Source organism: Dufourea novaeangliae, unplaced genomic scaffold, assembly GCF_001272555.1.
Source record: "Dufourea novaeangliae isolate 0120121106 unplaced genomic scaffold, ASM127255v1 scaffold60, whole genome shotgun sequence".
In the NCBI taxonomy this organism is placed as follows: Eukaryota; Metazoa; Arthropoda; class Insecta; order Hymenoptera; family Halictidae; genus Dufourea; species Dufourea novaeangliae.
This window is the reverse complement of record NW_015373935.1, coordinates 2,566,661-2,579,788: the sequence shown is the minus strand read 5'-3', so window position 1 is coordinate 2,579,788 and position 13,128 is coordinate 2,566,661. Positions and strand designations below refer to the sequence as shown.

Below are 13,128 nucleotides of genomic sequence, written 5' to 3'. Positions count from 1 at the left end.
TCGATTATCGTCTCGAACTGGGGTCCACGTCGGGACAATAATCGTATAGGGAGAAATGCTTCAGGCCCTCGTAAATTCGTTTTTTGCCTGAAGCCCGAGCCTCGGCAAACAACACCGAAGGGGTAAGAAAGTATGCGCTTCACAGGTTCCACGGCCCCTTTCTCCCAGTGGTGGGGATAATGGACAATAATCGTGTAGAACAAGCCAGACGATAATCGAGAAGTGTCTGTACTTACAAACTTTTCAGGGTCGATAGAACGGATGTCGCGAGAAGAGGACACCATAGACGGTACCGTGACAGTGAACTCTTACGAGGAGAATAACGACAGTGCCAAATCGTAAGGCTCGAACCAATTTTTTTTTCATACAGAATAGTCCACCTATAGGTAGCCACCTAAGTATCTCCTTCAGCTGTGTTTATATTAAAAATATATTGCATGCAATTTGAATGGTGTCAAAGAATGAATACACAGCAAAGACTATTTTTGTGCCGCGGTCATTTTTTTTCGGAGTTTTCAAGGTCAGCGATGTTTTCTTCTTTGCATATAAGTGTACATTTTTTTCGCATTCAGAGATTAACGAACTGACCTTGAAGTGATCATTGACTTCGAGTTTATCTATTATTGCACGTTTCGAACAATGCATATCTATGGAGAGACATTATTTTAAACACTTCACGTAACATGATAACGCAAAAAGTAAGTGATTGGTTTCTTATAAATGTAACACCGGTCAGGTCTTCCAGAACATGTTTGCTTACATACAGACTCTTCTCGATTATTGTCTCGGCGCGGCCCCGAGTTCGGGACAATAATCAAGAGGAGTCTGTATTTGCAAAATTTCGGTTTTCGTAAATACAGCCCCTCCTCTTTGCCGTGCGAATGGTTCAAAGAGAATTTTTTTTGTTCCTGTCCCAGGAAGGAAACGATCCTCCCTATCAAGCTGGCGGTTGCCAAATACGCGACGCATTACAACATGAACCACCCGAAGCGCGGGAAATGCGTGATATTCAATCACGACGAATACGACGGCGAAGCCCCGGTCCGGAACGGCGCCGCCGCCGACGTGGAGAATATACAGAGAACCTTCGGGACATTATTGGGCTTCACTGTGGTTCCGCGATGGAATAAAACGATGACGGAGATCAATACGGAGATCGAGAAACGTAAATTTTTTCACTGTTCTTGTTCCCTTTCGCTAGAGAATACAGTAAATCCACGATGAATGCTCGAAGGCTCCTCGAAACTGACAAGGACAGGTCTCGAGGTGCAACGTTGACTTGTTGATGAGGTTTACCACAGCGATTGGGTAGGGATTATCGAGGATTTACTGTATTTCGATGTAATTTATGAAACTCCTTGCTTTAATTACATTTACGCGAGTGAAAATAAACACTTTCCTAATCGCAGTCAGCAAGGAAGACCACACGGACAGCGACTGCCTCTGCGTGTTCATAATGACACATGGCTATTCTAACGGCATGCTGCTCGCGAGGGATTGGCCGTATTACTTGGACAGCGTCTGGCAACAGTTCACCGGTGACAAGTGTCCGACGCTCGTCGGAAAACCAAAGCTGTTCTTTATTCAGGCAAGTCGTTCCAGCCTGCACAAGCTCGGTCAGTTTTTAAGACATTTTTAGTCGCTTATCGCAGGATTTTTCCGGGGAATTCCAGGCGTGCAGAGGTTCCGAAGTCGACAATGGTATAGGGGTATTCAGTGGCGGCGACAATGATACGGAAGTGGACTCGTGTGTCTCCGCGGTCTACAAGATCCCAACTCACGCGGACATCCTGATCGGCCACAGTAGTGTCGACGGTGAGTGTACACACAGATGGATGTGCAGAACTAATTGGGAAAAAGCGATTAAAAACTGATTTTCGCTTGAAGTATTGGACTTCGACTTATAACAATTTTTTCTGAACGGTGGATCCAACCGTGTGCACATTTCAGAAGATATTTCGTTACTTGTGACACACTTTTCACGCGACATGGTAACTCGGTCTAACTGTAGATTTTATGATTTCTGTTGAAAGGTTACTACTCGTACCGACATCCGCAGAACGGCAGCTTCTACATAGTGTGGTTGTGTAAAATCATAGAGAATTTCTGGGAGACTCAAGATCTGATGGAAATGATGACCTCAACGGCGCGTGCGGTAGCTGTCTATTGCGTAACCAATATCAAAGATCCGACAAAGAACAATAAAAAACAAATGCCGTCGATCACGTCCACGTTGATCCGTAAGCTGTGTTTCACCAGAAAGAAATCGAACGATGGACAGGATCAGTCGTAAACTAGATCGTAACCCAATGCAATGGAAAACAATATCTGGACCTCAGAGTCAGAGTGTATTAAATGATACTTTGTGAATGAAAACCTTGTCACTTCGGAACCGTTTGGTAAGAATTGAGCCAGAAACAATCGTTGGTACACGACACAATACGATGATTCTCCTGTATTAAAGTATCACGTGACTAGCTTAAGTAGCTTGGTGAGGGTGTCTGAGGTTTTTCCATTGAACGTTGTTAACAGACGGATCGGATTGATAATGAAAATCGTTCGTGTCAATCAGCCCGATCGCGTAGGGCCGTTTCCATTATGATAGATATATGAACGTGTATACAGGGTGTTCCAATTATGATGGTAAAACCGGGGAGGGGGTGATTCTACATGAGAAAATAAGTCGAAAATATAACATAATTCGGAATAACATTGTTTTATTTCAGACTTCGTTCTCGAGAAAATCGACTTTGAAAATCTACGTGGATACGCATGCAATTGAATAAGACTTTACTAACGTGTCTGTTTACTGCATTCCGTTTCTACTTACTACCATGACGGATGCCAAATTTGTATTCTACATTTTCGACTTATTCTCTCATGCAGAATCACCCTGGGACACCCTGTATATAAGGGTGGTCCAATAAAGATTAGCACTCGAATATCTCTGTTATTTTCGAAGATACGAAAAAACTTTATTAACAAAAGTTGTTTAGTATAGAGGGGGCTTTAATATGGTAGTAATAATTATTCTGCAGGTGGATATGCTTTTTTATGCATCAGTTGATGCAACTTGACATTCTCTATAAAAAAACTATTAACCTATATACGTCGAAGAATTATTCGTTTACGAGAGTAGGCCATGGAAAGGCGATGCCATTATAAATTTACGAGAAAACAAATCAAGATGTGGGGCGTTTAATCTGGAACGTTAGACTCGCAAAGGCGTAGTAAATGTTTGCTTGTTCTTCAACGCCTTTACTATAGGAATTACGATGAGAATCGTGGTAAGTCATCGTGTAAAAAATACCACTGTAATATTAGTATGCACAAGATGTTCGTACGTATTTCCATAATCTATCTCTTAAATTGATCATTCTTCAACGTACATAGATTAATACTTTTTTATAGGGAATGTCGGGTTGCGTCAACTAATGCACAAAAAAATATATGATTTCATTTAAAAAAATGACGGTGACCTTGAAATCTCCGAAAATCCTCCACCTGCTGAAAAATTATTACTACCTTATTATAACCCCCTCTATACTAAACAACTTTTGTTAATAAAGTTTTATCATATCTCCACATACAACGGAGATATTCGAGTGTTATTTCTTACTGGACCACCCTGTGTATACATTAATAGCTTAATTTTCTCCGTCCCGACCCACGTTCGACTTAAGTAGATAATTCACGCGTCTCGTTTTTCAATAGCCGATTCGTTACCGAGGGCAATCGTAGGTCTTACCGAGACTCGAGACTGTTGTGATATTCGTTCCGATGGTGTCACGCCGGGGACGCGAGGACGAGTGTGAAGCATAATTGGTTCGAGTCGCAAACGACTATTACTTCCCTTTCTCTCTTAAGTTCAAAACACAAACGCAACTTCGTGTACAATTACCTTTTATCGACTGGATATTCTTAATTATCGACCAACCTAACGATTACTGGTCAACACAAGAATTTTCTCTTATCCCTGTTACTTTTATACTATTATTTATTCTATCGTCACAAGCGAACTCTCGGCTTCTGTTACTAGGGAAAAGAGTAGCGTATGGGACGTGCCTCTTATTACTCGATGTCGGGATTTACTGAAATTTATGCCAAATTAACATTCGGTTTAATATTTATTTAGGTAATTTACCAAGGAGGCCCTTACCCCTAAGCCGCCAATTTCCTCAACGGAAGTCGATTTTTGCTTGTCGTTTATGACTCAAGCTAATAGTATTTATTTTAGTTTTGTATTCTTATAAGTGCCGTAGTCGAGCGAAACTTTTGTTATCTGTGTAGCACTAACTGCGGAAGAAAAAGTATTTGCATAATTTGTTGCTTTCACGATCACGGCCCAAATGGCACCTGACGCCTTGAAGACGCCCATTTTACGGCTATTTTACGTCTGGGTATACAGAAGTGTTCATTTCGGCGCCATTTTGGCGACAAGGCCGCCATCTTGGACAGACTCCCGCGCTCAAGATACCTGTCTGTATTGCTCGATAACTTGGTTTTTTATCTATCGATCACGAGCTAATTATATTTACGAACAAAATTAGACGACGTAAAAATTCGTAGTAAAAATGTGGAAATGGAATCTGCGTACGAAAAACAAAATATTCCAAAGAGTTAAACAGGTATTATCATAAATCTCCAATTAAATGAGATTTACCTTCCAATCATCGTTATTGTACTTAAATATTCATACTTTTGTTACTATTAGTTGTTAACCGAAGATCTTAAAGGTCGAATGAAAACTGAATAAAGATCTTTCAGGAAAGAAGACAACCAGGTGATTCTCATTCATGATATACACACTGTTCCATAATTTTCGCTACAACTTCAGACCGATCGATCAAGTACAGAATTTTAATTATGTAAATTCCACTGTCGCGAATACCGACCTCCGTACGAAGGAATTGAAATTCTGTTTCCCGTTGAGCAAGTAGTGTGGACCACCCTGTGTAGTGAAATTTGTATTTCTTACAATCTACACTCTTTTCAGAAATTACACATCGTATTGACAATTACAATCCACGATCCTCTAATTGTCCCGAGTGGTGTATTTAGCATAGATGGGGGAGGGGGGAGACATTTTTACCTTTTCTTGCTCGACGATCCACCGAGGATCGGTTTCTCTTGAAATCCCTCTGTCGGCGCTCCACTTCATCTTGATCTACAATTTCATGCTTCTCTTCCTATTCCTCTTCACCTCATCCGTTTTTCCATCCCGGTTCGATCCTCCCCTCCGCCCGCCAACCCCTGCCAGCAACAATTTTCCGCGGATCTCTCGAGCCCTCGTTGCTGCTCGATCTCCCATCTGTATTTAATTGGCTCTCGGGGCCGCTGTCTGCCTAGCTCCGAAATGAAAAACGCTCGTTAACTTTAAAACAAGCGATACCGACGGTGCCACCAATTACCAGTGCGGTTGCAAGAGAGAAAGAGGGAGAGAGAGAGAGAGAGAGAGAGAGGAAAAAAAAAAAGAAATCATTGAAGGGAAAAAATGCCACGTCTCACGAGGGAGAATCGAAGCTCCTTTCCTTCGATCGAATGGATCTTCTGTTCAGTCATTTTTCGTCGAACAACACTGGAAGCAACAACCGATTGCTACATGTCGCATATCTTAAAAATCGACAAGGCTATATCGGGTGTGACAAAAGTATTGTAGGTCCCTGAAATGGGACACTCGTGGGGCGATTTGGAACAAGTTTTTCCTCAGCGAAAATGTTATCCGAGGCTTGGTTAACGAGGTATTAACGAAAAACCCCGACCAATCGGAGCGCGAGTCTGCACCGCTTAAATCACATTTCGTTACGACAGATACACTTATGAAATTTATTTCTATTACAATTCTGACGAACTAAAAATATAAATAAAAATAAATTCTGATATTTAAAATCTGTATGAACAGCGGGCTGTAGCATTCTGTACGGAAATACTGAACTAATTTAAATAATCTTTTGCGTAACTAATCTGTTATTTAAGTTTTTACATTAAATAATAAAATATACGTGTTGAGCAGAAATTGGGACGTGATTAGAAAGAAGGACATTGACCTTACGTATTACATCGCGCGGAACAGCTCCCTCCGGCGAGCGGAAGCAAACGGAAGAAAATTGAATATCCTACCGGGCCATTCACACGTCCCATTAAATCGAACTCCCGGTTTCTCCGCCCACCGTAGCGGAGTTCGCGAAAGCCGGTTGACAAACATATCCCCCGCGGACTTATCCACAGCCACGGCGGCGGTGGTGGTTCCCCGCGTTTCTCCGTCGAGAACACCTAATAAAGCGCGTCACAATATATCAACGCGTCCGATCTACAATGCATTAATCATCCCGATGTTACACGTTTTACGGCCAGCGGAACCGGCACATACAGTTATTGTTGTCACGCTTCTCTTCAGTTTTCACGTGGATCGGCATTGTAAACACGTGCCCATGGAAAATCTTGTTCCACCCCCCACCCTCCCCCGTCGGTCTACTTCACGGCCCAATGAAAATACGATAGATGCAAGGGAACATCACGGGTGCTTTTTAAGTAATTTCACCACTGAACAGAGTGGTCTGGAAGTTTTAAATAGGTTCGAAGAGATTCGAATGATTTTAAGTACTTAGAGATGTCGTCGCCCGAGTTCTTAACTTCTAATATTATTTTTAAAGAAATTTAGTTAATCTACGTACGCGTTTCATTGATGTAAAGAATATAGATTTGACGTAATATAAATAAAATTGAACCTAGAATACAGTTACGAACTCTTTTTGATTATCGTTTGCATTGTTCTACACGATTATTGTCCAGGTGTTATCCCTACTACTGGGGGTTTTTTACCCCTCCGTTTCTGTTGCCGAGGCTCGGGTTTCGGGTAAAAAACGAATTTACGAGGGTCCGAAGAATTTTTCCCTATAAGATTTGATTATTGTCCCGGCGCGGACCCAAGTTCGGGACAATAATCGCGAGGAATCTGTAATATTCTTTTAAGTCTTAACTCTCGAGACTTTGAATGTTCTTTTTTTCTTAATGGGTGTGGTCTCTAAATACGCTCGCATTGGTACACAAAAATAGGGGATAAATTGACATAGTTGAAGGGGCCTTCTACCACGCTCCTACCACTTAGTATTGGGAATTACCAAAATTTATGCCAAATTAACATTTATTTCAGTACTTGAAATCAATTTACCAACTGGTAGTAGGTCCTTCTCTTACGTCCCTTTTTCCCTTAGTAGAAGCCGAGTTTGCTCGCGAGGGTACAGTTCCACGGTAGTGTGAGGTTGCGGAGGACGATGACCAGGGTGGTCATATAGTTGAATTTTCGGCGGAGCACTTTCGGCGTCGACGCGTATTTGGAAGCCGCGAACGGGGGCTGGCGCGTCGAGTCGGGGTCGGTTCGGGCTGCAGGGAGGAAGGGAGGGAAGAGTTTCTAGCCGTAGAGAGTACCCAAGAGCGTGGAGTTTGCGCGAACAGATCAATACTGCCCCCGCACGTGGATATGCCCCTCTCTATTTGCACCGTGTTCTCGCTGCCGGCGAGCCCCTAGCGCCGTACGTTTCGCGAATCCCCCCCCCAATTTGCGTCTCTTTTTCCTAAGGCCGTGGCCACAACGGGCGTTCACGATAAAGGTGCGTCTCCGATGGTGTTTGTAACTAGTGCACGAACAAGTATACGAATTATTCTTTTTCTACAGATGTGTATTCACCGGCTGATTATAAGTATACAGACGTAAAAATCAGAAAAGAACAATTTTGAATTTCATAAAATAATTTAATATCGATTGAATTTTTATCTTCTTTCTATTTTTATTTTCGTGGTAAACCGCCGGTGTAGGACCAGTTGGTTTTTATTCAGTTGCACCTTCGCCCTATATAACCCTATGTAAGCCCTACCCTTATAGAAATCGAAAAAATATCGGTATTTATTTCGGTTTTCGGTATAGCTTTGATGGCATAATACCGGTATCGAAATCATACCGGTTTAATTCCCTGATTTGAACATTTAAATATTTTAGAATCAAATTCAACTGCAATGGACATTCGTGTAAAATATACAGCAAAAGGTGGTTAAAAATTGTTTCTTTGAAAACACTTTCGATCAGTTAAGTCCTTCTCCACAGTCACCGGATCTCAATTGTAATAGAGGATCAGTGTGAAACATTCGATTCAAAATTACGAGAAAAATAAACACACACTGCCCCAGGTAAATACAATTAAATATCCCATACTTTTAAAGTGTATACTCACCTTTTGACTCTCACAGCACGTCCGTCGACGGTACCACGCTTCGTGTGACCAAGCTTTAAAAATCCCACATCCATCCCCCATCTTTCCTCCTCCTCTTTCATTCACGCCTCGTCATTCTTCTCCCCAGTTTCTCTCCACGCGTCTTTTTCTAGCTCCTTAATCTCATTCCTTGGGTTCCATTGCGCGCGCGCGCTCTAGCTCAGCAATTCGTCGTCCTTTCCGTCGTCCAGCCGTGGCTCATCGCTAACGCTCCGCTTAATTCTTCTCCTTCCTTTCTGAACCCTCCGTCGCTTCCCCAAGCGGATCTTTCCGCGCGTGTGTGTTCGCCCTCTTCTCGCCGCTCTGGCAAGGTACACATGCCCCCTAAACCCTTCCAGCACGTCTTCCACGGCGGGATGCTTCTTCCCCCGTGAATCGTCTCTCATTGTTGCCTTCGATCCCCTTTGCCACCTCTGCTAACCATTTCACTTTCCCCCCTCCTTCATCCCTTCTACGGATGAACTGTACGGAGACAGTATTGTTCGTCTACGACTGACCGTCTACCCATTAATAGCTTGAGTCAGGTCCGGGTTTGGTCTGATAAGGATTGTTTGGGTTTATCTAGGTCTGGCTGAGAATTGTTTACTTTTAGTTATTGAGGCTAGATTAGATTGGACGTGTGGAAGTTGGTTTTGGATTATCTAAGGTCGGATTTGGGATTGGTTTACTATTATTCTTTCGGTTAGATTAGGTATACACAGGTTTGTTTGGGATTATCTAGGTCTGATTGGGGATTGGTTACTTGGGTTAGGTTAGATCAGGGATTGTTTGGATTGTCTATGTTTGATTAGGGATTAGTTACTATTATTCTTTGAGCTAGGTTGAATCAGACGTATGTAAGTTTGTTTGGGATTATCTAGGTCTGATTGGGGATTGGTTACTATTACTTTTTAGGTTGGGTGGAATTGGGACGTATATAAAATTTGCTTCGGATGATCCAGCAAGGTTCTGAATTATTATTGCTTCTGCGTTTTGTTCGATTAGGAATATACAGGTTTACCCAGTTCATTCGCCTGTGACTAGAGTTTAGTTACCATTACCTTTTAGGCAAGGTCCGATTAGGATAATCACGCCTGACTAGGGTTGCAGTACCATTAGACTTGCTCAGGACTCTGCAGACTCCTTTAGGTTCGTTCTGGTTCGACTAGATTACAGAATTAATAAAAAATCTAGTAAATTTCTCTGCTTGGCAAGTTGCATTCGGATCTATGTACCCAACATCGAAAGTCTTAAAGGTCTCGAAAGTCTAAAAGACTCCGTGGGTTCCGAGTGTTCTGGAAACATTGTAACTACTAAGAGCTCTGGAAGCTATCCAACTCCGTTTAAATCCCGAAAGTCAGTCTAGGACCTAACTGAAGCTCCTAAAGTATCTTCCGGGATCTCAATTCTATCGAAAGTCATCTACGTCCGACCAAGACTACCTAAATCTACTTCTATATCTCCTAAGACAGAATTTCTCAACCCCTACAGCGGCTGAAGTCCTGTTACTCCAAATTGGCAAGAATTGAAATTTTCCTTATTCTCTCACTCCCCCGCACCCCAACGTCTCACTGTTCCAACTGTCATCCTCTCACGTGTTTCTCAACGTACACGGACCCTTGGATTCCCTATTTCTCTCCCCTTAACGGGACATACGTACGACCCTTCTCTATTTGTATCGTAACCTCCCCGACCTTCCTTTTATCTTTCCCTGCGCGTTCAACCCCCCTTTCAGTGTGCCCTCCCTGTGCTCCCCTAGCCCACTGTCTCTGTCCCTTTCTCTCTCTCTCTTGCGTCCTCCCCCATGTTTCCACTTTTATCCCAGTCCCCCGTTTCCGTAGTCCGTTTCAACCGTGTGGCATAAAATCGAAATCGTTCCGATATCGGCAATTCTTCGGTTAAGTTCTACAGAGTGATTCATAACGATTCCTGTTTTTCGCCTGAGGAACTTTTTCATGTACCGATTCGTCGAATCCAACTGATGCTCACGAGACAGGGATAGAGTACACAGGTTTCTGGAACGTTATTTCGGCTACTAGACTAAAATGACCACGCGACACAGAGGTGTTTGCTGAAATGGATAGCTTCGAGAGTAAAATATAAAAGTATGTCCCATTATTTCTCCAACTACTAAAAATGCGAAAAAATCGTTTCAAACAGCGTCAACGTTGTCAGATCTGCTTCGTCAGTTAACTACACCGGTGAATTTAATATTCTATTTTCCTACGGCAATTCTTTATATTAAATATTATAGTAATAATAAAAATGATTATTATTACTCTCATAGCATCATACCACCCTTTATATTTATCACTGTACTGAGGATTCTCTGCATTTATAGTTCATAGGGGTCTGTGAAATACAATAAAAGACAAAACTTTCATTGGATCCACCGATTTTTCTATTTTACCCTGAACGCAATAAGATACTCAAGAAAACATATAAATTTCTACATATGCTCCTATCTGTATAATTAATTTAGAAAATATTATTTCGCATAAAAATCCTCAGTCTATTTATCACTCATTAACGAACTCCAATTGGACTAACACGGTTGGCCAGGGACTACCGTTCAATTTCTCTAACCTCCTCTAATTCCCTCTTTTTCACCCGGGACCATGGTGTTCCTCTCGTTCGAAAACTTTCATCCTCCCCACTCTCTCGACTTCCGACTATGGTTTTAGTTCCTAGTTTCTCTCTTCTCGTCTCTGCGCCACCGTTTCGTTATCCCAGACCCAGCCAGCCGAACCCTCTCTCGGCGCTCTTCGTTCCGCTTCTTTCTGCACACAATGTTCCCCCTTCCCCTCGTCTCCATCATCCGTGTTTCGCTGCTCCTAGACCAACCAGCCCCCGACACGACCTTCCATTCGTAGCGTTCGCGGGCGTTTCTCCTCCACTGTTTAAACGCGACTCTCTATCCCGGCTTCCCTTGATCTTTCCCTTTGTCCTTGTATCTCTGTGTTTGTAGTTCCACCGAGCCCTTTTGTACCCCCCACTCCCGTCGATAACGTCTTCGTTCCACCGTCCCTGGCCACCGTTTCGTCTCTTGTTCTCGTTTGGCTCCACTCTTCACAGGGATATCCTTTAATCTTCCTCTACGTTTGTGTCTAGTTTTTCGTTCGTGTTCACCGCCAGGCTGTCCACAGGTTCGTGCTACCTTCGTAGTGGAAGAAAAAACAGGTAAATCTCTGGACACGCAATTTTCTTCTGAACGATTAATTGTATCTTCTTCAAACGTTTTTCTCTTTTAAATCGTGTGTCTTTGAAATGACTACGGAGGAGGATACATCAAATGTTACAACACTGTATTTTATCAGGTCTTTCGTAACTTTTATCATAATATGAAAATAAAGAAATTAGTCGATTTATAAGTTTGTGAATTTGCAAAAGATTTCGATGTTGATGGATCCAGTAGAAGAAATACGTGAAACATGTGGTCTGGTAAAAATTATACATTTTAGGCCACGTTTATCAGTGCATAATATCATAAGCGTTATTCAATGACCCCTAAAGAATATTCATTTCCATCTTTCAGCAATTTCGTATGTTCAATGTAATTTCTGTATTGTTCAAATGTAATTTTATTTCAAATATTCAAATAAAGGTTAAACCGAATGTTAATTTGGCATAAATTTCAGTAACTCCGAGATCAAGTAGTAGGAGGTCTTTCCCTTACATCACTTAGTCCCTTAGAGGAAGGTGAGTTTGCTCACGAGGGTATTTACCCTATATCGTAAATCGTCGGTTTATTTTAGCGTTAAATTGGTCAGCCTGGAACTGCAAAAAACAGTTAATTTCAGATTGGTCTTCACTTCGTGCAGCGTCGGATCAAGGGGGTCAAGGGGGGCTGTAGCTCCGGGCCCCACGTTCCAGGAGGGTCCCGTTCTGAACCTTTCACGTCGCTATAATTAAATGTTATTTAATTTTATTTAAAATAAAATTGAATGGTTCAAAGTTTTATGCATTTTGTTGTGCTGTGTTACAAAAAATTCCTCCACCCTGCTTTTTAACTAAGGAGGCCCCCGAAAATCTGATATTCCTGGGTCACAAAAAACCTCAATCCGGGCCTGAATTCGTGGACCGTCATGTGTCTTCCCTATCCTGGTCTCCCATGTCTCAGCCACCCCCAAGAATCATGGATCCTCTTTGTCTTCCTGACGTAGCCTCCTGTTCGTAGTTTCCAGCCTGACGTCGTGACTTGTTCTTCCCGTCGTCGTTGTCACCTTACTCTTATCTTCCCACTCCCCTCTCCTTCTTGTTCTTTCGTCCCCAAGGGCTACGAAAAACTTTCGGAGATTGTTCTACGGTCGATTAAAATGGTGACGTCCTTTGGGCCGTGGCATGTTTATTGGTGCTAAGTGAGTGCATAAAGGGGCAGATCGTCACTTGTACCATTATTATTTTATCTAACGGTGAGTATCTGGTCCTTATTTATCAATTTAATACACCTTTGTGGTTTTATCTTGCCTTGACATTGGGTTAGGCTAGCCGTTTGTCCTCTTTCTGCTAATTAACATTTTCGTGGCTGTGGTTCCGTCAAATTATGTCAGTGCTAGTATAGCATTGCTTTGAACCTTTGTTCCACCTTTAAACCAGTTCTTCCATGTCCAAATAGCAACTGACGCCCAGTGACGCCTTAGACCTAAAACAGCCATAAAATCGGCGTCTCCAAGACGTCATTTGCTATCTGGGTTGTGTATTTACTTTTCGATTTTCCATTTTTTCCAATTGCAACGTTTCCTCTTCATCCTCCCCCTTTTCCTTTCCCCTCTACATCCCTGGACCTTACTTCCTCCTCGGCTCAGAATCTTTCTAGCCCACTTTTCTCCGTATTCCCAAACTCACCCCCTTTTATGTCCACAATTCTCAAGATTCCCAGACT

The 13,128-nt window shown here is 42.4% G+C and overlaps 1 protein-coding gene across 1 annotated transcript; it reads left to right on the top strand.

Moving 5' to 3' along the window:
• The first annotated feature begins 261 nt into the window (after positions 1-261).
• Positions 262-2,293, top strand: LOC107185289 (caspase-1-like). The gene is made up of 5 exons (XM_015572947.1): positions 262-338; positions 918-1,165; positions 1,410-1,588; positions 1,674-1,815; positions 2,034-2,293. Exons 1-5 carry the CDS (start codon positions 262-264, stop codon positions 2,291-2,293), a joined length of 906 nt encoding a protein of 301 aa, XP_015428433.1.
• The last annotated feature ends 10,835 nt before the right edge of the window (positions 2,294-13,128 follow it).